General features: G+C 43.9%; 11 protein-coding genes across 11 annotated transcripts; 3 read left to right on the top strand and 8 right to left on the bottom strand. All coding sequences in view use genetic code 12, as the record gives it.

Annotated features, from left to right (window-relative positions):
• Positions 1-195: 195 nt before the first annotated feature.
• Positions 196-8,330, top strand: POL2 (DNA polymerase epsilon catalytic subunit; the record flags this gene model as incomplete). Its single annotated transcript, XM_025485394.1, has 3 exons — positions 196-6,852; positions 6,983-8,289; positions 8,318-8,330. 3 exons carry the CDS (start codon positions 196-198, stop codon positions 8,328-8,330), a joined length of 7,977 nt encoding a protein of 2,658 aa, XP_025340859.1.
• A 110-nt stretch (positions 8,331-8,440) lies between these two features.
• On the bottom strand, positions 8,441-9,568 carry CXQ85_001695 (U5 snRNP complex subunit; the record flags this gene model as incomplete). Its single annotated transcript, XM_025485393.1, has 1 exon — positions 8,441-9,568. The coding sequence occupies one exon, from the start codon at positions 9,566-9,568 to the stop codon at positions 8,441-8,443; it is 1,128 nt and encodes a 375-aa protein (XP_025340858.1).
• Positions 9,569-9,672: 104 nt separating this feature from the next.
• Positions 9,673-10,104, top strand: CXQ85_001694 (ribosome biosynthesis protein; the record flags this gene model as incomplete). The annotated part of the gene is made up of 1 exon (XM_025485392.1): positions 9,673-10,104. The coding sequence occupies one exon, from the start codon at positions 9,673-9,675 to the stop codon at positions 10,102-10,104; it is 432 nt and encodes a 143-aa protein (XP_025340857.1).
• A 37-nt stretch (positions 10,105-10,141) lies between these two features.
• On the bottom strand, positions 10,142-11,790 carry CXQ85_001693 (uncharacterized protein; the record flags this gene model as incomplete). Its single annotated transcript, XM_025485391.1, has 2 exons — positions 10,142-11,350; positions 11,461-11,790. 2 exons carry the CDS (start codon positions 11,788-11,790, stop codon positions 10,142-10,144), a joined length of 1,539 nt encoding a protein of 512 aa, XP_025340856.1.
• A 517-nt stretch (positions 11,791-12,307) lies between these two features.
• On the bottom strand, positions 12,308-13,315 carry CXQ85_001692 (uncharacterized protein; the record flags this gene model as incomplete). Its single annotated transcript, XM_025485390.1, has 1 exon — positions 12,308-13,315. The coding sequence occupies one exon, from the start codon at positions 13,313-13,315 to the stop codon at positions 12,308-12,310; it is 1,008 nt and encodes a 335-aa protein (XP_025340855.1).
• A 189-nt stretch (positions 13,316-13,504) lies between these two features.
• On the bottom strand, positions 13,505-14,931 carry ISN1 (IMP 5'-nucleotidase; the record flags this gene model as incomplete). Its single annotated transcript, XM_025485389.1, has 2 exons — positions 13,505-14,380; positions 14,410-14,931. The coding sequence occupies 2 exons, from the start codon at positions 14,929-14,931 to the stop codon at positions 13,505-13,507; spliced, it is 1,398 nt and encodes a 465-aa protein (XP_025340854.1).
• Positions 14,932-15,526: 595 nt separating this feature from the next.
• CXQ85_001690 (40S ribosomal protein eS4) lies at positions 15,527-16,267 on the bottom strand (the record flags this gene model as incomplete). Its single annotated transcript, XM_025485388.1, has 1 exon — positions 15,527-16,267. The coding sequence occupies one exon, from the start codon at positions 16,265-16,267 to the stop codon at positions 15,527-15,529; it is 741 nt and encodes a 246-aa protein (XP_025340853.1).
• Positions 16,268-17,223: 956 nt separating this feature from the next.
• Positions 17,224-18,024, bottom strand: CXQ85_001689 (uncharacterized protein; the record flags this gene model as incomplete). Its single annotated transcript, XM_025485387.1, has 1 exon — positions 17,224-18,024. One exon carries the CDS (start codon positions 18,022-18,024, stop codon positions 17,224-17,226), a length of 801 nt encoding a protein of 266 aa, XP_025340852.1.
• Positions 18,025-19,013: 989 nt separating this feature from the next.
• Positions 19,014-20,015, bottom strand: MEU1 (S-methyl-5-thioadenosine phosphorylase; the record flags this gene model as incomplete). Its single annotated transcript, XM_025485386.1, has 1 exon — positions 19,014-20,015. One exon carries the CDS (start codon positions 20,013-20,015, stop codon positions 19,014-19,016), a length of 1,002 nt encoding a protein of 333 aa, XP_025340851.1.
• A 1,119-nt stretch (positions 20,016-21,134) lies between these two features.
• Positions 21,135-22,154, top strand: CXQ85_001687 (uncharacterized protein; the record flags this gene model as incomplete). Its single annotated transcript, XM_025485385.1, has 1 exon — positions 21,135-22,154. The coding sequence occupies one exon, from the start codon at positions 21,135-21,137 to the stop codon at positions 22,152-22,154; it is 1,020 nt and encodes a 339-aa protein (XP_025340850.1).
• Positions 22,155-22,251: 97 nt separating this feature from the next.
• Positions 22,252-23,886, bottom strand: CXQ85_001686 (diacylglycerol O-acyltransferase; the record flags this gene model as incomplete). Its single annotated transcript, XM_025485384.1, has 1 exon — positions 22,252-23,886. One exon carries the CDS (start codon positions 23,884-23,886, stop codon positions 22,252-22,254), a length of 1,635 nt encoding a protein of 544 aa, XP_025340849.1.
• Positions 23,887-24,440: the final 554 nt, after the last annotated feature.

The raw sequence follows: 24,440 nt of genomic DNA, 5'->3' as shown, positions 1-24,440 counted from the left end.
GGTCTTTGGTCACCTGACTTTCTTTGAGTGAGACAGGTACGGCCTTTTGCTTGCCATCAGTTGTACCTGTACGCTTTCCATTCGCGTCTCTCAACGCGTGTATAGACGGTGCCATCGCAATGCACACCAACCTTCTATCGTATTATTTACTCTTGATTTCATAATCTCTCGACAACCCCCGTGCAACTCTTCACAATGTCAAGACCTTCACAATTCAAAGGGTCTACCTCTGCAAGGTTTGTGAAGAATGCCAAAAAATCCAAGAATATCACTTCTGAGTTCAAGCTATCTAAGGATCAGCAAGAGGAAGAGAAACCCAACCCATTGCTCAGTGATGCCATTTTCAAGAAAGAGCTCGTCGAGAAAATCGATAATATGGATTCCATTATGGGGTTTGAAAGATTTGATCATGGTGATCAGGATGGAGAGAAGCCTAGGAAAGGCTGGCTCATAAACATGCATGCTACAACAGTTCCCACTGACGATTATATGGCGGGATATGCTGGCGCCGACTATTACTTTTTGGATGCCGAAGGTGGCTCCTTTAAGGCCACAATTCAATATGACCCATACTTCTTTCTTTTGGTAATGCCTGGCAAAGAAGCCGAGGTTGAAGAAGCATTGAAGAGATTGTTAGAGCAATGTAACGTGAAGTCGGTATCGAAGGAGGTCAAGGATGATCTTGCCTTACCGAATCATTTAGTGGGCTTACAACGCACGGTCATTAGACTTACTTTTCACAACACCACTGACCTTTTAGGTGCCAGAAGAATTCTCACGCCTATCATAAAAGAGAACCAGAAGAATGGTGACAGAAGAGACGTGTTTCAAGTTCTTAATTTCAACAACTCAAACAATATTAATGGCGGTCACACCGGTTATCAATCAAATAAGGAAACAGGAAAAGGTGAAAGTTCCTCTGACCCTCTAACTTTCATCGATGATGTCCGTGAATACGATGTACCATATCATGTCAGAGTATCCATTGACAAAGGCATTCGTGTTGGAAAGTGGTATAATGTTTTTGCCAAACACGGAACGATAAATCTTGAAGAGGACACTGAGTTGATTGCATTTGCAGACCCTGTCGTCATGGCTTTCGATATCGAGACTACGAAGTCTCCACTTAAGTTTCCAAATTCCCAAGTGGACCTGATTATGATGATTTCGTACATGATAGATGGCGAAGGTTTTCTCATTACCAACCGTGAAATCATCTCCGAAGATATCGATGACTTCGAGTACACTCCCAAACCTGAATATCCTGGTCAATTCACAATCTTTAACGAACCAGACGAGAAAAGTTTACTTCTACGCTTCTACGAACATATCAGAGACGTGAGACCTACGGTGATCGCCACATTCCACGGTGACTTTTTCGATTGGCCCTTCATAGATGACAGGTCTAACTTCCATGGGATTGATATGTTTGAAGAGATTGGCTTCGCAAAAGATAATGATAAGGAGTATAAATCCAAGTATTGCGTTCATATGGACTGTTACCGTTGGGTCAAACGTGACTCCTACTTACCCCAAGGTTCCCAGGGCTTGAAGGCGGTGACTACAGCTAAGTTGGGTTACAACCCCACCGAATTAGATCCTGAACTCATGGTGCCTTATGCTACTGAGAACCCCCAATACTTGTCTGAATATTCCGTCTCGGACGCTGTGGCAACATATTATCTTTATTTCAAATATGTTCATCCTTTCATCTTTTCCTTGTGTACCATTATTCCATTGAATCCCGATGAAGTTTTGAGAAAAGGAACAGGAACACTTTGCGAGATGTTGCTTATGGTTCAAGCTTACGAGAAGAACATTCTCCTACCCAACAAGTATTCTGACCCAATAGAAAGGTTCTATGAAGGCCACTTGCTCGAATCTGAAACATATGTGGGTGGTCATGTTGAGTCTCTTGAAGCTGGTGTTTTCCGTAGTGACATCGCCACTGATTTTGAGATCAAAACTGAAGCAATCGATGAACTTTTGGGGGACTTGAGAAACTCTATCAAGTTTTGCGTTGAGGTTGAGAATGGAAAGAATCTTGAAGATATTGAAAACTTTGAAGAAGTCTACGAGAGCATCAAAGCTCAACTCGAGGAGCTTAAGAATAATCCATCAAGACACGAGAACCCTCTTATTTATCACGTCGATGTTGCTTCGATGTATCCAAATATCATGACCTCGAATAGATTGCAGCCGGACTCGATCAAAACCGAGGAAGACTGTGCCGCTTGTGACTTCAACAGACCCGGAAAGACATGCGATAGAAGACTACCTTGGGCTTGGAGAGGTGAGTTTTTGCCTGCTGACATGAGTGAGTATGGTCAGGTAAAGCGTGGGTTCCAGAATGAAACATTCCCTGGTGCCAGACCTTGGCTTCCGAGCAGAACGTTTGACGAGCTTTCGTATGCTGAACAAGCCCTGCTTATCAAGAAAAGGTTGACTGAGTATTCTAGAAAGGTGTACAACCGTGTCAAACAAACAAAAACGGTCACTAGAGAAGCCATTGTGTGCCAGCGTGAAAATCCATTTTATGTCAACACCGTTCGAAATTTCAGGGACCGTCGTTATGAATTCAAAACGTTGGCTAAGGTTTGGAAGGGTAAAACGGGCAAATGCAAGGATGCCATTTCCAAGGATGAAGCAAAGAAGATGGTGGTCTTGTATGATTCTCTTCAGCTTGCTCATAAGGTTATTCTCAATTCTTTCTACGGTTATGTCATGAGAAAAGGTTCTAGATGGTATTCTATGGAGATGGCCGGCATCACCTGTCTTACTGGTGCTACGATCATTCAGATGGCAAGGTCTTTGGTTGAGAGAATTGGTAGACCTTTAGAGTTGGATACAGATGGTATCTGGTGTATCCTTCCCAAATCATTTCCCGAAAATTTTGATTTGAAGTGCAAGGATGGCAAACTGCTTTTCTTAGAATATCCCTGTTCCATGTTGAACTACTTAGTGCATCAGCGTTTTACCAACCATCAGTACCAGGAACTAGCTGACAAAGACACATTCAAGTACACAACAAAATCGGAGAACTCGATTTTCTTCGAAGTTGACGGTCCCTATAAAGCTATGGTTTTGCCTACTTCGAAGGAGGAAGGTAAAGGTTTGAAGAAGAGATATGCTGTTTTCAACAAGGATGGTTCTCTCGCTGAATTGAAAGGTTTCGAGTTGAAAAGAAGAGGAGAACTTCAGCTTATCAAAAATTTCCAATCAGATATCTTCAAGTTGTTCTTGGAGGGTGATAGCCTTGAGAGTTGCTACAAGGCTGTGGCAACCGTTGCAAATAATTGGCTAGATGTTTTGGATACTAAAGGAGGGATGCTCGAAGACGAGGACTTAATCGAACTCATTTGTGAAAACAAGACTATCACGAAGCAAATTTCCGAGTATGAGGGGCAGAAGTCTACATCGATCACGACTGCAAAGAGATTGAGTGAATTCTTGGGTGAAGAGATGATTTCAGGTAGTCAGACGGCCTGTAAATACATTATCAGCTCCAAACCATATGGAAGCCCAGTGACCGAGAGGGCGATTCCTGTTTCCATTTTCTCTTGGGAAGAAAAGGAAGTTTATCTCAAAAAGTGGCTCAAAGATCCAAACTTGTCTGATTTTGGCCCACGTTCAGTCATCGATTGGGATTACTACAAAGAGCGTCTTGCTTCTGTTGTTCAAAAGATTATCACCATCCCAGCAGCTTTACAGGATGTGACCAATCCAGTTCCGAGAGTTACCCATCCCGATTGGTTGCAAAAGCGTATCAAGATAAAGAATGATACGAAGAAGCAAAGCTCCATTGGCAAATTCTTCGAAGCCCTGACCAATAAAGATGTGAAAATCAAAGCTATAAAGGATATGGAAGATTTTGGTGAACTTGATGAGGGAAGTGCACGGTCAAAGGTTGGTAAGGTCACTATCCGCAAGAGAAAGCATGCCCAGGCTCTTCAAGCGCAGCAGAAAGAGGAAGAGGAACGCAACAGTGCTATCTTGAACGGAGCTTGTCCTTCTATGATTGATGATTACGCGGGCTTTTTGGCTTACCAGAAAGCGAAGTGGAAGATGCAATCCGAAAATAGAGAGCGTCGGAGAAAACTTTTCGGTGATAGCTCAGCATCATCGCATCGTTCTTCTGTCGGAAACATGTTCAGAAAACAAGCTGCTAATGTTGCTGGAACAGACTGGGAGATACTTGAGTACAAGCCGGATCCTATGAATCCAGGCTCCCTCCGAGTATATGTCATGGCCAGTGGAAAAATACATTCCTTCCTTTTTAACATCCAAAAGAAGGTGTTTGTTTCTTTCAAGACAAAGCTTCCAGTGAACTACAGTTATCCACGTGTGGCCATTAAAGCCTCCCAAGCCGTTGTTCCTAATGGCCATGATTCTAAGAATCTTTACGAGCTTACTATGTCAGAGAAGACATACAACGATGAGATGAGTAAAGTTGACGGCTTGCTTCACAATTCGAATATCTTGGGTATTTATGAATCTGAGATAGATTCTATTGACAGGGCAATCATTGATTTAGGCCATTCTGTTCGTTTTGATGACACAAACGTGGGAAGTCTTGGAAAGTGTTTGAAGACCGGTTTCAGCTCTAAAGATTTGGTGAAGATTGACAAGGATAATTATTTGAAGAGATTCGACATGGAGATCATTTACATGTTGCATATCATGACAAACAGCTACGAATTTTTTGCATTGTTTAATTCCTGGGATGAAAATGTTTCTATCATGATATTGAAACCCTCTCGTGGGGCCCAAGAGATACCTGTTAACCTCGAAAAGATCTACAAGGAGGTGTACCAGAACAAGAAGGACAAGGTGTCCAAGCTATACAACATTATCGATTACAAACCGGAGATGAATTTCGATACAGTCTATTACCATACACCTTCGTCCGTTTACAAGAAGCTTAACAAGATCTTAAGAGGCTTCCAAGAAAGCAGAAGCAACAAAGCCCTCCTTGCACTTCAATCACCATACTGCGAGAAAGTCTTGGGACTACTTGACCCAGGTATCGACTTCCCAACTGTCAGGATGCAAGTAAGCGAAGTATCTTTACCAGCGCTTAGTTGGCAAACTCTTATCGCCAAAAGGATTATGAATCACTTCTTCTTGGTCGCATCGTGGATCAAGAATATGATAGCATTGTCAAATTATGGAAAGGTGCCTCTTTGTAATTTGCAGGTCGAGAAGATGGGGTACTTGATTGACATTGAGTTTGCAAGGCGCTTGACAGAGAACAATGTGGTACTTTGGTGGTCGAAGCATCCGTTCCCTGATCATGGTGGGTTCGAAAATGACAGAGTTGGCGACGTCAATAATCACGATTTCGTTCCGATCAACAATCCTGAAATCTACGAAACGGCCTCTTTGGAGATCGCAGTGGGTACATTGACCATCAATTCTATCCTCACAAGTTCATTGATCAATGAAGCTGAAGGAACAGATCTCTCCGATACGGCTCTCATTGACTCGGAGACAAATGGATCCACAATGGCCCAAGATGCGTTCTCTCCAGTGGCGTTATCGACGTTGAAGACCATGGTGAAGGGATGGTGGGATGATGCTGTTGGAAATAACGCCAATGCAGATGCGATGATGAACACCTTGGTTTCATGGGTGCACCTGTCAGATTCGAAGCTTTATGATTTCACTTTGCATAATCATATCCATAACTTGACATCTAAGGCTTTGTTCCAGCTTGTTGGTGAGTTTAAGAGGATGAATGTGAACATTATTTATGCCTCTCGGTATAAGGTCATCATACAGACAACGAAGATCTCCGTGGAAAATTCATATGCCTTTGGTCAATATTTGGTCAATGCTACGAGATCAAAGCCATTGTTCAACTTCCTTGACTTGAGGATTGTCCGGTATTGGGATGTTTTAATCTGGTTGGATGAATACAACTACGCTGGTCGTTGTTGTACCACCATCACTAATGATGATATCCAGACCTTGCTTCCTAAGAGTAGATGGCACATCAAGAAGTTCTTGCCACTCATTTTCCAGAATGACTTCGATGATTGGCTTTTTATCTTCTTGGATGCAATCGTGAAGTACAAGAGTGAGACCCTTCTAGGTGGAACGCAGAAAGGAACACAGAGAATTACACAATTGGCCCATGTGCTCCGAGGCCAACATAAACAGGACGCTTCAATTGAAGAGGAAGACCCTGAGAATTTCGAGAGCAGTGAGATTGTTGAAGTTCTTAGGAAACCTTTGTTGAGAAGAATTGAGAAGCTCTATCGCCGTCAAAATGAATCTATTTTGAATCCTGAGATGAAGCATGACTATGAGTTCCCAAATCATCCTGGATCGTTCCTTGAAATGAAGAACCCTATTCTAGAATTAGTGAAGTTCTTATGCGCCATCTTTGGGTTGTCTGCTAAGAGAAACACAGAAGTCAGGATGTTGAGAAGAGATTTGCTTGCAGCAATTGAAGTGAAAGAGTTTAGCCCTGAAAGCATCTTCAAAAACCCAAGCAGTTCGATGAAGGTGTCTACTATAATTTGCGACTACTGTAATTATTTGCATGATGTGGACTTCTGCCGAGACGAAGAGAAGGAAATCTGGTCTTGTCCTAACTGTCACAAGCTTTACAACAAGATCTTCTTGGAAGAGGAGTTGATTCGCCAGCTCAACATGCTCGTTGCCAAGTATTTGACACAAGACTACGAATGCAACAAATGTCATCAAATCAAGAGTGACAACATGAGTGAGTATTGTAAATGCTCTGGCAAGTGGACTGAAACAGTGGCATTTGAAGAAGTGGAGAAGAGAATCAAGACATTTGACAATGTTTCCAGTCATTTTGGCTTCAAAATGCTAAGAGCATTGGTCGAAGAAATTATTTAGTGCTCGTTAATAGAGTATAATTTGCATTGCATTAGAAAACCTACGGTCTCATTTCGCACCTACTCATATGTATTGTAGAATCGCGTCTTTGATCTATCACATCAAACGTTAGATGCCTGATACAACACCGACTGTGATCGGTCGACAAGATGAATTACAACTTTTAGAAGCATTTATTACTGGGCAGAATGAAACTTCATCTCCTAATTTGATTGTACTGGGCTACAAAGCTGCTGGTAAGAGTCACACTGTGCTTGAACATTTGAATCAGCTACGAGTAAACAAGACTGTTGTCGATTGTGACAGATGCCTTACTCATAAGATTCTTCTTCAAAAATGCCTCAAGAGTATCAAGAGTGACAGTGGCATCGATTTGTCAGAATACAAACAGAAGTACATGTACAAAGGCCTAGAAGCAGCAAGGCCATCTGTGCTATGTGAGAACTTTGCCTATTTCCTCATGTTGCTAGAGCAGTTCTTCACTGAAACCAACTATACCGAGCCACATGTCTTGGTTCTTGAAAGATTTGACGAGTGCTGTGATCCTACAGACGAGTTATTTGCGGCCTTCCTCAAACTACATGAACAATCTAGCATAAAGAATCTTTCCATCATATACATAATATCACACGATATCCCAAAACAGATACTGACATTTGCAGTTCCCCGAATCCAGTTCAGGTCATATACTAGGGAAGAGGTCACAGCAGTTCTACAGCTGAAGCAACTATACAAACTTGAAGGCATCTCGCCTGAGGCAAACAGAGATTTTTGGAACACTTTCGCTAAGCTTGTCGTTGACCTATTCTATGATTATACGGGTTCTGATGTCTCGTTGGTTTTTAATTTATGTGAGAAGATCTGGCCAAAGTTCGAGGAGCCCGTACGGGAAGGGCGTTATCAACCTCACGATATACTTAGAATTTATCGTGATTTGAGGTCTCTGCTCTTTACCGAGAACATAATCACTAGCAGCTCTGTCGGCAGCTATGGAACAAATGAGGAGGAGGGACCTACTCATGAGTCTGCCGTTGCGGATCTTCCGTACCATTCTAAGTTTATCTTAATTGCAGCATACTTGGCATCATATGTTGATCAAAAAGCCGACCTTCAGCATTTTTCTCGATTAAAACTGTTCAAGAAGAAGCTGAGATCCTCGCCCAAAAAGTCATCAATTACAAAAAGCCAGATTGACTCACGCTTGCTTTCTGCTGCCTTCTTTGATTTGGAAAGGCTAAAAGCTATTCTTTCTGTCATTTATAGAAACGAAGCGAAGTCTTTTAACCAAGATAGCCTGGAGTTCATCAACTTATATCTGGATATGAGTGAGCGAGAGTTGGCTAGAAAAGAGCATGAGTTCTCAACATTCACTCTTAACCCTTCTGTTGATATAAATACTCAACTATCGACGCTAGTCAAGTTGGGCCTCATCACCAGAACTTACCAGATGGATATTCTAAGCCCAAAGATCCGTTGGAAATGTGATACAAACTGGGATGTGATTGCAGATGTTTCCCGTGAAATCCTGTTTCCTATACTGAACTATCTAGTTGATAATTAGTAGATGATTTTAGAAGTCATCATCCGTCAATTGTCTAAAGCTTGGGTCGCCTACGCGTCTTACTTCCACGCCACCATTGAAGTAATTACCTTTCCAGTAGCTCATCTCATAAGCAGAGTACGGACCGTTGACTGTCTCATCTCCAATCCATCGAAATTCCCAAACTTTGGGGCCGTAGTCCTCAGTTTGCATCTCTTGATCATCATCATTATCGAGACTATCTGGCCCCCTTTTTGTACCTCTATTAACGACAAAGTCTTCACCTGTTTCCTGCTTGAAATAGCGCATAAGCTCTTCTCTGCTCATTTCGAAAAGCTGAGCAATGCCTTTCTCGTTCATGAGTTCATCGCATGCGCCAGTAATCTCGTAGACTTTTTCCTTTCGTAGCTTCTCCTTCTCCAGGATAGGATGACGCTTGTTTCTTTTCTTTGCAGGATTGAGTCTTGATAATGCCTCTAGTGGTGTTTCTGATGGTTCAAGTAAGCCAATCACTATCTTAAGAAGCTCTTCAGTGGACCGTGATACTTTCTGGTTCGATGACGCTTGTCTCTGTGCTTGTGCCTGCCTTGCCTTCTCGATATCCGATCGCTTAACATCACTTAGCCATGCCTCGTCAGCGTCTTCCTGATCATCTCCCTGGGCAACATAGTTGCCATCCTTATCGAAGGTGCCCAGTTCTGCTTCCTGTCGTAGGTCAAACGCCTCGATCTGAACATCTTCTTCAGAATTGTCGGACTTGTCATCAAGATCTAGTTGTGAATGTGAGCCCTTGAAATCTAGATCTTCGTCATCGGCATGTTGGCGTTCGCTATCGTACTTGCCCACGCCTTGTTCTCTCTCAAACTCGTCCACGTCAAAGCCCACACGTTTCTTGGGCACCTCTTTCTTGTCCTCGTTGTCACTTGCAAACATGTCATCTTCATCTTCTTCGACTTCCCCAGCGCCATTGCCCTCTGCGTCGGGCTTCTCTTCAGCCTCATCGACAGAAGCGTCCTCATCGACAGAAGCGTCCTCATCTTCCTTCTCCGAGTCGCTTCCACCATAACCTTCTGAATCCGAATCAAATCCACCAAGGACTTCTTTTCTGGCTTTCTTTCGGCCATAGTATTCTATTCCATTGTCTTCATCCTCGGCCATATTGGTTGGACTCCGAGTTTGGCTGTTGTTGATGTTACTGCTGCCTGGGTATAACTCGCATCGCTCATCGCAAAAGTAGTACCTCCAACGATATACCCCACAAAATGACTGATATCACGCTAGATGGCGTTTTGGATCTCGAAGAAAAGTACTATGAAGAGGGATATAGTGAGGGACAGGAAAGGTCTGTCAAAGATAACCATTTAGAAGGCAAGGCATATGGCTTACAGACTGGGTTCCAGAGATTTTTGGTGGTCGGGTACATCCAGGGCCTCATCGAGCTCTGGGAAACGAACGAATCTACGTCAGTCCAGAACCATTTGTCGCAACTTAAGGAACTCATAAAAGGTATTCCCTTCACTAACGGAGACAAAGAAGTGGAGCAGTATGAGCTGGCTATAGGAAAGGCCAGAAATAAGGTGAGAGTCCTAGGCACGATTACTAAGACTTCTGAGAAGGTGGCCAAGCTAGACAACTTGTTGAAAGAAGTCGGTGGATCACTCCAAGTGTCAGAAAATGTCGATGAAATGTGGTGATCATTGAGTATTAACCATGGTGTATCTATAAATGGTTCTAGAAAGTAAAGTCAAAATCTAGAGGCTTGTCGGTAGCCTCGAGCAGGTATTTGAGGACACCTCCGAGAGGGCAGTCGTTGATGCCAATTATGAGCTCCTCTCCGTGCCCTGAGTCAACTGGACACATATTAAGGCCGATGCATTTGCCGATAAAATCGATCGATTGGACTCTTGAATGCACATTTTCATTATCTTTCTTCAAATCAGAAACCTGAAGAATACCAACATGATCCAAGCTCTCCGCCCAAACGATATGGGACCCATAATAGCTGAACTTACAGTTCCTCACTGGACCGCCTGAAAGATCGTCCAGGACCGTGGAAGCTTGCGATCCCAAAGAACTGCTCCAACAGTAAAGGTTCTCCTGTGGGTTTCTTCTATCCCATAGTCTGACAGTTCCATCTTGATTACCTGTAAGTAGCAAATTTTCATCGAGAGGCGACCAGTCGCATCCGAATCCATAGTCCTTGTGTCCTGAAAACAGTAGGCATGGGTCAAAGACATCATGGCGAAGAGTTCTTTTGTCCATAAGGAAAGCATCAGAATCATCTCCAGTAATGAAAAACTCGGACTCGTTCCTTGGATTGCTTGCCAGGCAGTTCACGGCTAGCGGTAGTTTACAACTAGCTTTTCGTGTGCCAGTGAAATTGTCAATAATTCGAATGCACTTGTCATTTGAGGCAATTAGTAGTTCGGTATCAGACTTGCTAATACTGACATGATTTGTTATGCCGTCAGCCGAGCCTGTAAGGGTATACTCTCCCATGAGTTTCGTGTTGTCGGGGTCAGAAATGTCCAGCAATATATAACCACCTTCGAACGTTCCGTTGACTAAGAATTTGTTGGAACATGCACATGAAGAAATACGACTATTGGCGTTGTGTGGAAGCTTTCTAGAGTCTATTAGACAATCTAGTTTCATAGCTTGTGTAGAAAGGTCGTCTTCATCAGGCATAAGACGGTTGATTTTGAAGAAACTGTGGAAAGCCTCCAGGCTTTGATGCGAGATAGCGTTTTCCAGGGAAACAACATTAAGATTACTATCGTGGTAATATGATGATGGATAGAAAATACCATTCTGAATGTTTTCGCCACAGATAACCAAGTTTCGTAGCTGGAAATGGGTAATATGATTCTTCAACTTGCTGAAGAAGTTTTCAAACTTGAAAAAGTCAGTCCTTGTATGGAACGATAGTAGCCCGACGTCCTGTTTTTGTTAGTCACAATTCTGAATAAATATCAAAGATTCGCTATACTTACTTTCATGGCATCTTGCCTCGAGGTGGGTCTGTTTCTAAACCACAGATGACAACCAACTCTCGATCTTTCACTGTAGAACTTGTTTCGAAGACTTGGAGGCATCCAAACTCCTTGAACATTCATATATCCCCAAACTTCATCGAAAGAAAATGGTAATTCATTCTCTCTTTCTTTGAGCGAATTTAGGATGCTGAGGATATCTGTCTTCGTCAATGTCGACTTATCGTCGTACAATAAGTTATATAAAAACGTTAGGGATTCCAGCAGGTTTAGTTCATATTCATGGGATGTGCTTGTGGATCCTGGGAGGTCTTCGTGAAATGCGTCATTCTCTCCAAGTCTGTCTGAAGTCGTCGAGACTTGTTCCTGTGATAGTTCCACAGTCATCAGGCGAGAATTACGAAGATGTAAAAATGACAGGTTTGGCTGGATAATAATTTAAACTTTGAGTAGTCTGTTAATGTCTTTTTTTGGAATATAGTAGATGAGTTCCCTTTAAGCTGATAAACAGATCCGAACTCAACCACTTCGCTAGCACTTCAGGGAAGCTGTTTTTCTCTTCAAAAGTTTGCTATAGAGATTACTTGTATCTGCTTTGAGGGATTTCACCTATTTCTTGTCTGGGAGGTTTTTCTGGAGTTACTATGTAGTTATCAGTGGGAGTGGTTTTCTGAATCCACAACTTCTTTATTTCGCAGCTACACTATGTCGCTATCTAGAGACATTTCTGTAACGCACACCTGCGCCGGGTACTATTAGAGCATATGGCAAGATCAAGAACAATGGAGTATAAAATCGTTTCTTCTGAACTAAAGTAACTAAAATAATATCAATAGAAAAGGCTAAGCGAGATCCCATCTAGGGACTTAGCTTATTGTTCCTTCTAACGTCCTTTAATCGTCATTTAGAGATCGGATTCACTCAAGAAACCCTTCTTCTTGAGCTCTTCAACGTTGGCTTCCCATGTCTTTTCGATATACTTTGGCTCTGAAGCAATCTTTGTAGGCTTGGAAAGAACGCCTCCAGTGGTCAAGTAGCTGCCGTTCTCGTTCTCGAGACTAGGGTCCAACGCTGCCCTGAGGGAAGCCAAACAACCTTCCTCCATCTTCACACCAACGGTCTTGTCGATGACAACTGAACTGCTCTTGTAAACCCAACCAATCAAAGGTAAGTTCTTCCAGTGGTTGAAGAGCTCTGTCTCCACGATCACACCAGGATGGACTGCAATAGACAAGATTCCAGGATGAAGTTCTGCCAACTTCTTTGCAAAATGGATCTCAGCTGTCTTGGCGACTCCATAACGAATCCAAGTATATATAAAGTTGGGTGTGCACTTGATCTTGTCAGATGGGTCGTAATACTTAACAGCAGATCTGTGACCTTCTGACAGTAGCATCACCACCCTTGGAAGACCATCAACTTCTGCAGCCTTCAAGTTAGACAAAAGTTTCAAGGTAAACAAAAATGGAGCAACAAAGTTCACCTGGTACTGAATTTCATAACCATCTTTGGTCTCTTCATAAGGAACAGCCATCAAACCGGCATTGTTGATAAGAACATGGAGCTTGTTTTCCTTCTTAGCAAACTTCTCAGCACATGATACCACAGAGGCCAAGTCACAGCAGTCAAAATGGATGTAGGTCACTGTACCCAAGAAGCGTTCCTTCCTCTCGGAGTCGTTATAAGCCTCGACACGCTTTTTGGCCTCAGTCTTGATATCTTCAATGGCCTTCAACACCTTGCTCTCGGTTCTTCCAGCCACATAGACAATGAATCCATGGAGATAGAGTTGCAACACAGTGTGCCAGCCGATACCAGAGTTGCCTCCTGTAACTATAGCTACTCTCCTGTCTTCCTTGGGATTGTAGTATGTAGCAGTGGTGGGGTCATAGAATTGGGAGCGTGGAGCCATATTGCTTTTATTTTAGTTAAGGAATTTGATAGATGAATCTGCTGGTACTAGTCTAAAACTATGTGTTAAGTAGTTGGAAAAGTGAAATGTGTCCGCATGTGAAGTGTGTGAGAAGGCCCTGTATCTCTTACCACATCAGACGTTTCGTAGCAACAACGGCACACCTTATTGTTCGCGACGCATTGTATTTCACTTCGCCTTTGCATTTGGATCGCCCCTCAAGAAATCAACAAGGTCAAAAAGAATATCCTCGGTCTCCTTGGGGCTTGCTATCCATGCGGTACAAGCGCTAAGTCTGGCTTTGTAGTCGTTAGCTCCGACCGATGCGAATTGATCTCCAATGTGCAAGGACTCGCTTTTGCTGATGGGAGGCTTACCTGAGTCTTTGCATAGGTACTGTTGCAATGCTTCAACACCTAAAGACTTGTCTCCAATATCCACCCACACATCGGAGCCACCGTTAAAAGCGCAAACGCGTAAGTCGCCACCGGAAAGGTCCGTGACTACCGAAGTAAAATGGTGGCTTTCCTCAGGCAAAGAGGGGATTGCAGCATAAAGCATATCGTGCAATCTAGACAGAAGGGAAAGTACAATTTCTTCGAGCGTTTCACGCAGAATTTTGAACCCCAGAACAGGGATAATACCCAAGGAGCGTTCCTTCCGTATAATCGTAGTCTTGCTTTCGTCGTCTAAGCAGAACTTCTTGCGCAAGTGCACCAAGTGATCGTAGGATGCATTCATAATATGGTTTATCTGCTTCGTATCCCAGTCACGCATAATAGGTAAGTACCATTGGTCGCCTTCTAAGAATTGCAAACTGCCAATCTCGGAATTGAATCTGAATAGGTAGTTCGACTCACCTCCCATCACCAAGAAGTTGTTCTTCTGTTGATTCGTGAGCTGATCCGTGGTTCTTAACACTTCAATAAGACCAGGCAATCTCTTATGGTACTCCAAAGCACCGGATTCTCCAGGGTAACCAGCTGCGGTAACCACTGCCACGTAAATATCGTTGGCCAAAAGTTCCACAAGTCCATCAACCAAAGGAGATTCCTTCACGAGCGACTTTCCATCATCATAAAGAGTAACATCACCATCAATGTAATGAGCTTCAAGCGTGAATTCTCTTCAGCGTGGGAGGTGAGCGCAAGAACTTGAGCGGTATTGAGAATAGCTCTCACGTCGTTAAACGATGGAGAAACAAGACGCCTTCTTGACATATGTTTCTTGTGATCCTCAATTTCAAAAGCCTCCTTCAATGGTAGTCTAGTGAAGAACTGACCCACTGAAGGTACCAATTGCCTCAATCTAGACCGAGAAATGGTTTCATCAGTATGGAAACTATCCAAGTAGCGAGTGCTATCGATCAATTTCTCCACATCCATGAACACTTCAGTATATCTTTCCAGGCAAGTTTTTGCCAAAGTCTGCTCGTGCAATTCAAGAAACTTGTCTGCTTCCGTCTCATGTCTTTTCCCAATGGCATACATCTCCTCGTAGTTCTCCAAATCAGCGTGGAGCACAAATGGCACCGCCAAGAGAGACTTGATCCACTCAATGAACTCATCTCTCTTGTGTTTTTTCAATGCATATTCGACTCTATATCTCGAAGTCATTTTTAGGGGGCAATAGTGTTAGGCTTTGTATTGTTTCAAGTAAATTGTAGATACGCTATAAATGCGCGGCCCACATCACATTATCGCCTAGGCTACATGGTGAGACAAGAACGTGGACACGGAACGTCGATTGTTCCACATAGATTTTTCGCCCCACGGGCATTCCAACCGGTTAAGACAATTTCTCTAAACAAAGTGATTTTCATCTTCACTTTTTATTACTCTTTGTCAATTTGTATTCCTTTTGTGGAAGGTTTATATGGGGTACAGTTGCTGGTGAGGAAGACGTCATAGTAGCGTCGCTGCATTGATACTAGTGGCGGTGTGTGGACATGGGCATTTGCAGCCACCAGGGAACTACATATCCGATCTGGAGGAGAAAGGTGGCTAAGTATGGCTTGATCTAATGGAAGTTTATTTCCAGGAAATGTCCAGTTTCAGATCTGGTTTTTGCATTCCACGATGGAAGTATAATTCTTAGGTGGAGTCAATTTAAGGGTCTTGCGGCTTGGTTGCAAAATCTAGTGTATTTACATGAACAGCTACAAATTTCTCCTTTTAATATTCCATTTCTATAGTACACGTAGTGACGCTCTTAAGCGATCAAACCCAGTTGAGCTCTTCTTCTGTCACGCTCCTCGGTGATAGACAACTTGATACCCTTACCCTTTGGCAAGGAGATATATGGCTTACCAGCCTCGTCACCGACAACGAAAACGTTAGTCAATCTGGTGACGAAAGTGTTCTCCAAAGCATCCTTGATGTGGACCAAGTCGAAACCACCCTCGTGCTTCTCTCTGTGGGTGATAACACCAACTCTACCCATATTCTTACCACCAGTAACCATAACCAACTTACCAGTGTCGAACTTGATGAAGTCAGTGATCTTACCGGTGGCCAAGTCAATCTTGACAGTGTCGTTGGCTCTGATCAATGGGTCTGGGTATCTGATGGTTCTACCGTCGTGGGTGACAACGTATGGAATACCTCTCTTACCCAAGGCGATCTTTCTGACCTTACCGAGCTTGTAAGAAGCCTCCTCAGCGGTGATTCTGTGGACAGTGAATCTACCCTTGACATCGTACACCAATCTGAAGTTCTCGTTGGTGGCCTCCAAGGTGATGACATCCATGAAACCAGCTGGGAAGGTAGAGTCAGTTCTAACCTTACCGTCAACCTTGACGTGCTCTTGCATCAAAATAGCCTTGACTTCTCTACCGTTCAAAGCGTACTTCAATCTGTTTCTCAAGAACACAATCAAAGGCAAACATTCTCTCAACTTGTGAGGACCAGCAGAGGCTCTTGGGGCATAGGTACCGGACAATTTGTCCAACATCCAGTGGGATGGAGCCGCTAATCTCTTAAGGTGCTTCTTTCTGATACTGTTAGTATTTTGTTTGGGCTACGAAGACAGATAAACCGGATGCGTGGGGACACAAGGACGCCTAGGCGAGTCATAACTTCAAAAGCGGCATGTTCATATACCATCGAACAGAGGTTCCAACGACCAAACTTACGTCAGCCATAGACCCTCAGGACCGTATAGAACTTCCACACCAACAGCGTCAGTGTCACCCACAGCAACCGATTATCAAGACAAGGCTCCCATCCGGGCCACACCAATAAATGGAGTGGCTGGAGACCGACTGACAGTTCCCATAAATGAGAACAGGCGGTATTATATGGTTTCCAGTTTTGCCAAACTGTAGTACCTTAGGTTTGTCTCTTTATCTGTCTTCTTCAAGGAGAAGAGTAGATTTGACATACGGGCCTCTTGCCATTTTTGATAATCGATAGTGTTGATGAAAAGAGAAAAAAAAAAGGAAATGAAAAATTTTTGAAAAGTACTATACTGAGGTATCGCGAACGAAAAAAAAAAAATGGTGGCCGGGTAACCTTAGTCACGTGGGTTTGGTGAGGGCTCGCCTATCTAGGCCTACGGGAGGGGACCATAAAAGTGTGGAGAACGCTTATCAATTGAAAAACTACATGGAGGGGAATTTGATGAAAAAAAAAAGCCATGTATTTGGGACCCAGATGTGGAGATTTTCATTTTTCAGGGATAGGCGCAAAGCCTGTGAAAGTGTATTACAAAGCACTTGTAGAATGATAACGTATAATGAATAGATGTAGCGGAATGGCCGGTAACAGGAAGCTTAACATGGATCGAGGCTTCGACGGCTCTCAGATGAGATCAACTCATACCGCAGCCCCCAATGCACTGCAATAGGGGTTGGAGCAGACATTCCTTGATTTGTAAATCCGTAACAAAGCAACAGTTGTAGGACAGTTTTAAATGACAGTACTCTTTGGCTCATCGAACTTGTGAGTGTTGAGAGCACTGCCGCCATTACCGGTGGGCATGTTGGTTTCCATGTCCTTTCGGTTCTCTTCCTTATTGTGCTTGTCAAGAGCCAAGCGTTCAGCACGGGACATATCAGTAACTTTTTCCACCTCGGCGCCGGTCATCACCTTGATCCAATCCACCTTCAAGCTGTAAGGTCCATACTGTTTGTCCAACAAGCCGACACCGACGGTCTTGACCTCAGATTTGTTAAGCTCGGAGCCATCCTGGATGATTCCCCAATTGGTCATAACAAAGTCATTTAAAGGAATCACCACGGTTTCCCATTCACCTGGGTGATGCAAGAAGAGTCTGTGCTGGAACAAGTCAGTCACCAAAGGAGTGTTTGCCTGAATGTTAACCAAGTACTTTCTGCGGTCTCCCTTGACACGCAACACCAAAGAGCTGAACTGGGACCAGTCCCAGTACGAGTCGCCCGAGAACCAAGACTCCTTTTGGTCGCGAGTACGGAACATGGCATACCCTGAGCGGGTGATTTCAGGGTTACCCTTTGGCAAGTCGAGATTCAAGTATCCATGGAAGTGGCCAGCACTGGATTGAGGGTCAATGTCAAAGTTGACGGTCGACAGACCGCCCATCTCCTTGTCGCATCGAGTGATGATCTTAGCTAAAGATTCCTGTTGGTGTTTGCGGAAGCTAAGCACGGTTTCGACTGTTTTCACATTGTCGGCCGACTTTGCAAAGAGCTTATTGAGTGTGGAGTTCAAGCCCAAAGTTCTCAAAGACATGATAAGTGTTATGTAGGGTTAAGGATGAGTGGCAGCAGAACAGGCGCTTAAATAAGAATGCTTAGGTGCAAAAAAAATGGAGTCAGGAGGATCACGTGCGCGTCAGGCCCTTTTCGGGGAGGGATAACGCTTAAGGGAATGGTAGTGGGAAGGTTCTGGAGGAGCCGTTAAGATTGATTTGGAATATAAATAATAAAGGAAAAAAAAATGTAAAAAGACAATGTCAAAGAGTCCCCAGAAAAAAACAAAAACCTTCAAAAACAGTGTGGAAATTTCCTCCCTTAAGTAGCCTCCACCCCCCTCCTCCCCATTGCAAAAAAACTTCCCTCCATTGTCGGACCCAAACTTCCGTGTGGGGACCCCGTCCAAGTCCCTTCCCCCATAATTAAGCAATGAAGAGCAAGAAGAATCTCACCCAGGCCATGCTTTCGCGGCCGCAATTTAACAATGCATGGTTTATCGTGCAACAATCCTGCTTACTTTGCATCCTTCACTCCTGTCGGCAACTCGGAGTAGCCTCACTGGGCCCCCTTTTCCCCACACACACACTTTTTGCACATACTATCTGTGAATCTTCCCTTTTTGTGAGAATGATCGGGGGGCCTGTAGAAGGGTAAGGGATTTTCGAAGAGGCAGTTGTAGACGAGGTAGACTGATGATTGGACTTGTCAATTAGTGAATGTGATATTTTTTTATTTATAGTGGCCTGTTTTTCCTGCTTGGTGTTCCACTATGTGGTTTGATTCTGGCTTTGATGCAAACTCTCCTATCTGTGGGGAGGGGCCTGACTGCCCCAGACACACTCCGATAACGCAATGCAGAGGGGACTCCCATTACATCAGTGGGGGCTTGTGCTGCTGCTTCACTCTATTTTTCACTGGTCTTGGGCTTTCCATATGCTTCCACTCCCCGTTCTAATAATTGTTGTGTATTGTCTTGTACGGAATCCGTGTCTAAATAATATTTTTCTTGTCTAACGAACATTCTGTCTAGTTCACGGGCCAGTATCCTGGGAACAAGTAGTGCATCTTCTCTAGCAACTCTTTCTTGACTCCGTGAGGACTGGTGCTCACAGCGTATTTCATTGTGCCTTCAAGGTCCTTGCCCAAACCGGCGGCTCCGGTTCTCAACTCCTCAGAAATCACATCCACCAAGGTGGCAGCGATTTTGGTGGCGTTGGCCGAGTTGGCCTTCAAGTTGCCCACAACCGTCTCCACAGTGACTGGCTCCTCACTCTCGTTCCACGAGTCGTAATCAGTAGACATACAGATCATCTGGTAAGCAATTTCAGCCTCACGTGCTAATTTGGCTTCTGGCAACACCGACATGTTAATAACCGATCCACCCCAGCTACGGTAGATTCTTGACTCCGCTCTGGTACTGAACTGAGGGCCTTCCATACAGATAACCGTCAAGTCCTCACCCTTGTTGGTGTGCTCCTTACTGTGCAATTGAGGCTTGCCATCGGTGTCAAAGCCTTCCAAAAAGCCCAGCAGCGGGATAGAATCAGTGACAATCTTGTTAAGCTTCAAGTCAAATGGCTCACCGAACATGGCATGGGCCACAAAACCCTTTTCAAAGAAAGTAGCTGGACGAATGCCCTTGGTTCTGTCGATGATTTGAGTTGGCACAACGAAGTCTCTAGGCTTGATTTCTTGCTGTAAGGATCCCACGGCTGAGAAAGCGATGATGGCCTTGACTCCGATTTTCTTCAACGCGGCAATGTTGGCTCTTGATGGCACATCGGAAGGCAACAAGTCGTGGTGAGAACCATGACGAGCCAAGAAGGCAACATGATCTCCCTTTTCAGTCTCAGAAATAGTAATTGGAGCAGAAGGGAACCCCCATGGAGTGGAGACGGTAAGTCTGGCAACCGGCTTGAGGTTGGGCAAATCGTAAAGACCAGTGCCGCCAATGATGGCCAATGGCACAGACTTATCGAAAGTATGAGGCAAGGAGGCCAATTCGACCTTATCTCTGTGAACAGACATGAGTAACTTGGTGATGTTGTTGCGTAGGTGCACTTTCACCATCTCGGCACTGATTTTTTCGCTACTACGGCCCGGCACTGTGTAGGCGCACTGTGGCTGTCAACGTGGGGACCATTGGAACTAATACAGACATGAGAGGATACGTTTTTGTTTGGCTTTTATTGTTGGATTGTATTACTAAGCTGGGTTTTCTGCTAAATAAGTGTCTTTTCTGGTTGTTTTGGTGCCATGTATGGTGTTTCTCCAAAGTGTAACCTTATCAGGATCATTGCGTGCTTAAGCGCATAGATAAGGCGAACTTACACCTCCGTGACAGGAAGATTTCAACCCACATGGTACATTTGATTACCTTTCTGATTCACGTCATAGTTTACCTTAGGATCCGGTATTATACTTCCGAAACGTCACAGTCTGGAATTTTCTAGTGGAGGATCAGGTACTCACATTTTGTACACACGTAGTGGGGTCCAGAGGGTGGATTCATTGTTACGAAGCATGACCCCGTCAAGTTCAACCGGACCACTCGCAATGGAAATTGAGTAACATGTATCCGTTTACTTTGGATAGCCGATATTTTACGTCCTAGACTGGTCTTGTGTTCCCTTCTTCCTATGATCTATGGCTGCGAAATATGTCTTACCCAGCAAGTCTCCCTCACAAGAAGGGTGTTCCGCTTTAACCAGGCCCGGGATTCTAAAATGACCTATCTAAGAAGTGTGTAGTTGCTTTCTTTCTCCTAAATCTGGTTAAGTATAAATTATTAGTAGTTTGCTTAAATTTAAAATTGCATTAAGTAAGCTAGCGTTTGCTCTCCTTCAATGAAAATTGGTCCTGGTTTCGGAAATTCTGCGACTTTCTCTACAATAGAACAAAAGTCTAAAATTCGTTCAACAGAAAAAAATTACGTAAAGCAACCCCACGGAAAGTAAATACCAACCTTTCTAAGCAAGCAACAGCCCTATTTTCGATACCCACTCCATTTTTCGGAAATACCCCGATACGGCTTTGCTTTTGCTTGTTGGTGAACAGGTTTCCTGAATTGCACGTGATTCAACGTCGCCTCTATAAAGAAAAACTAATGACTATACAGTTGAGTGTTACAGAAGTGAGTCAGTCATCATGTCCTTACCTCTATCATCACGTACATTTGCCGGGCTCGTTGGCCAGTCTTTACGAAGACAAACGAATATAAGGCCGCAGCTTGGTCTGGTCAGATTTCTGTCCAAGAAATCAGACGAAGGAGGTGAGGAGGCTATCACATCCTCGAAGAAGTCTCTATCGAGTCCTTTCACGAAGCGTGGCAGCTCAGACGTTCCTCGTGCCCTGAAAGCAAAGACACAGTCAAAGAAAAAACAGGAGGAAAACGAGGATGCATCAAACAGCAAGTTTTTATCCTTCGACAAGCTCCCCAAACCTCCTAAAGAGATCCTCGACATGCCTTTAGACCAGTTCTACGCCAAAGTATACATGAGAGATCTCCCTGTGAGACCACAAATCGATCCCTCCAACAAGTTTCTGTACAAGTTCGAAGTGCCTTCGAGATTTGTGCGTCACAAGCATCACGAGTTCCCTGCTCTTCAGGAAGAAAAGTCAAAGAACAATAATCCTGAAAAGCAACAGACGAGTTCGTTTGAGCCTGCAAACAACATCCTTGAGTTTAAGGTCGACTACAACACCAACTCGTTAGTTCGAGTTCCTGAGCATCCTTTGAAGGAATCCATAACCGGCATGTTCGTGTCGAACCCCCTCATGCATAATCTTGATAATGATTTCCTCTGGGATATGTATCCTCGTGGGAAAGCCTACGGTAACGTTCCATTCGGAGGTGACAAGTCATTTGATGGGTTCAAAAACTGGGAAAATAAGGAAAATGATAAAGTTAAGCAGAAGGAATCACAGTTTGAGACCAAGGTTAAAGAAGTGAATGAGTTCAGAGAAACTTTGAGCGAATCAAAGTCCTTCTACAGAAAGCAAACAAATGCTGCTCCAACCGAGAAGCAAGAGGAGAACACAACGGCGAAGGCTGGCGGTAGGCGCAAGTTGGACCGTGGTCTCCTCAAGCAGTATCGCAAGTACAAGAAAGAAGGGTTATTCAAGAAAAGGTTTAACAACGACGGTAACAAGAATAACAATTTCTGATGAAGCAACGACAACACACTACCATCTTTTACGGATTTCTTCATGTTTATAGGGTTAACTTCCAATATTATTATAATATCATAACGGTCAAACGAATTTACTCGACGATAACTAACTCCACATCTCCGTAGCCGTAAAGGTGCTTATTTTCTTCATAGACCTTTTTGAGCTCTTCAATGTATAAGCCGTGATAATGGTCAAGAAGTTCTTGACTGATGTGGGGCTTGCTCCTTTTCTTGGGTTTCTCCTTGCCCTTAAACATGGAGAACTTCTTCAGCAGAGAGGAGTTGCCAGAACTAGAAGATTCAGATCTAGCTGATTCTTTATCTTTTTCAGTGTCTTTGGCAGGTTCTTCCTGATTTTGCAGAACCAAACCAGCTGGAACGTACACAGGCCTTCCCGTGCAAATGTTAATGGGGGTACGGAATGGCAAAAAGCCAAAATCGTAAATGAAAACGCCTCTGGCGCTGAAGAAAGGCAATGTGAACAGTGTCAAGCGTTTAAGGCCAAGCTGGAATGCATGGAAAAGAGATCCTTCCTTTGGCTTTGCTAACCTGTAGATGTCGGCCTCTCCAAATGCAAAAGTTGGTACCAAAGAAACATTGCCAAGCTCGAGAGCAATCTTAACAAAGCCCTTTCTCTTGTTGAGCACCAATTTGATTTGTCTCTTTGGCTTCTGCTCCTCAGGCTCCTCTTCTTCTGATTCATGACCCTGGTAGCCGACGCCGACCCGCAGGTTTTCACCCACCATGTCGTTTAATAAGGACTCCTGGGCACCTCCAATGACAAGACACACAGAGTTATCACCATTCTTTATGACGCTCTTGATGTTTCTACCGCTAGCGCTAGTAAGGCCCAAGGACAACAAGTAGTCTCTGTAGAAAGGGATGGTGAATTGGGTGGTAAGAGTTAGAGGGAAAGCATGACCAATTCCTGGAAAGAGTTCCTTCTCTTTAGAAGGATCATGGAAGAAAGGCTTCAAGAACTTGGCAGGGGGCTTGAAGGGCTGATTCCTTAATGCATTGGTAGCAAACAAACCCATGGCACCCATTGAGATAACCCCGTGAGGGTGATAGCAGAAGATGTAGCGAGGGCCACCACCGACTTTGCGATGGCGTTGCACGGTGGTGGAAGACTTAGAGTCTGTGCTTCTAGCGTCTTCATCATCATCAACAGCAGAAGACGATTCCAGGTCATTCAAACGCTTCTTAAGACCGAAGAACTTAAACAAGCGGTCCAAAGTAGTACGAGCATCTTCAGAAATCAAGTCTTCCTCATCATCTGGTGTAGACTCCTCAAGCACAACCTCCGTGGTAAACGTGGGCTCCAATTCGCAAGTCTTATGGACGCGAATTGGGTAGTAGTCAACAAACCACTTCCAGATAATCAAGTTCCTCATACCATTACGAATTCTGTAGACCACCTTACCGTTGGTAGGAGTGTGAAGATCAAAGCCATAGAGCCAGATGAAATATGGGATCACAATGAAAACCCACGAGAGCCAGCCGAGGTACAAGATAAAGAGAAACAAGCAACAGAAACTAGGAATCGAAACGGTATGCCACATGACACTTAAGGTTTCAAGCCTGCGATGAAGCGGCGTATCCAAGGGAGCGACATTGATCAAATTCTTCTTCTTCTTCTTCTTTGGCTTCTTGGGCTTGGTATCCGCAGCATTCTTGTCATGCAATTGCAGAGCTTTGCGGTGTTTCAACTCAGACTCGTCCGCCATAGCTCTTATGCTTGAAAAGGAAGAAAACACTAGGAATATGAGTAGGTTTGAAATTCGAGGATTTCGGGCAATATAAGAAAATGTGGGGCAGAATCTGAAGAGGCCCTCCCGCGGGAGCTGTACAGAAAAAATAACGAGCGAGGCTAGCTGGAGGAAGGTGAAACAGCAGAGCACTCGGGCCACTGGAAAATAATAATATAATTGGCTCCCACGAAAGAGGATAAAATATAGGAGAAAAAGAGACAAAAAAAAATTTGACAAACCATCTGCCTTATATACTTCGCCGTGTCGGATCGTCCGGCCAAGAATGGCAAATGGCAAGACCATGCAAAGTTACACAGCTTGACATCATCCGCAGGGATGGCTACAGTAAGACAATCGGCCATAGTATGGCTCATTAACCTGGGCAAGCAAAGGCAAGGTGTGATTCAATAGGGGACATTGTGTAGTTTTCTGAGACGATCGGTTGCGGTGTGGTCGCTTTGTGATAGGGGCTTTACTGAGGCTTTAAGGTTGGTTCGGTTTCTTTTTTTTCTATTTGGCAATTTTGTATT

Source organism: Candidozyma haemuli (genome assembly GCF_002926055.2).
Source record: "Candidozyma haemuli strain B11899 chromosome Unknown C_2014730914, whole genome shotgun sequence".
Taxonomy (NCBI): domain Eukaryota; kingdom Fungi; phylum Ascomycota; class Pichiomycetes; order Serinales; family Metschnikowiaceae; genus Candidozyma; species Candidozyma haemuli.
The sequence above is the reverse complement of the archived record's forward strand: the minus strand, read 5'-3'. Positions and strand labels throughout refer to the sequence as shown.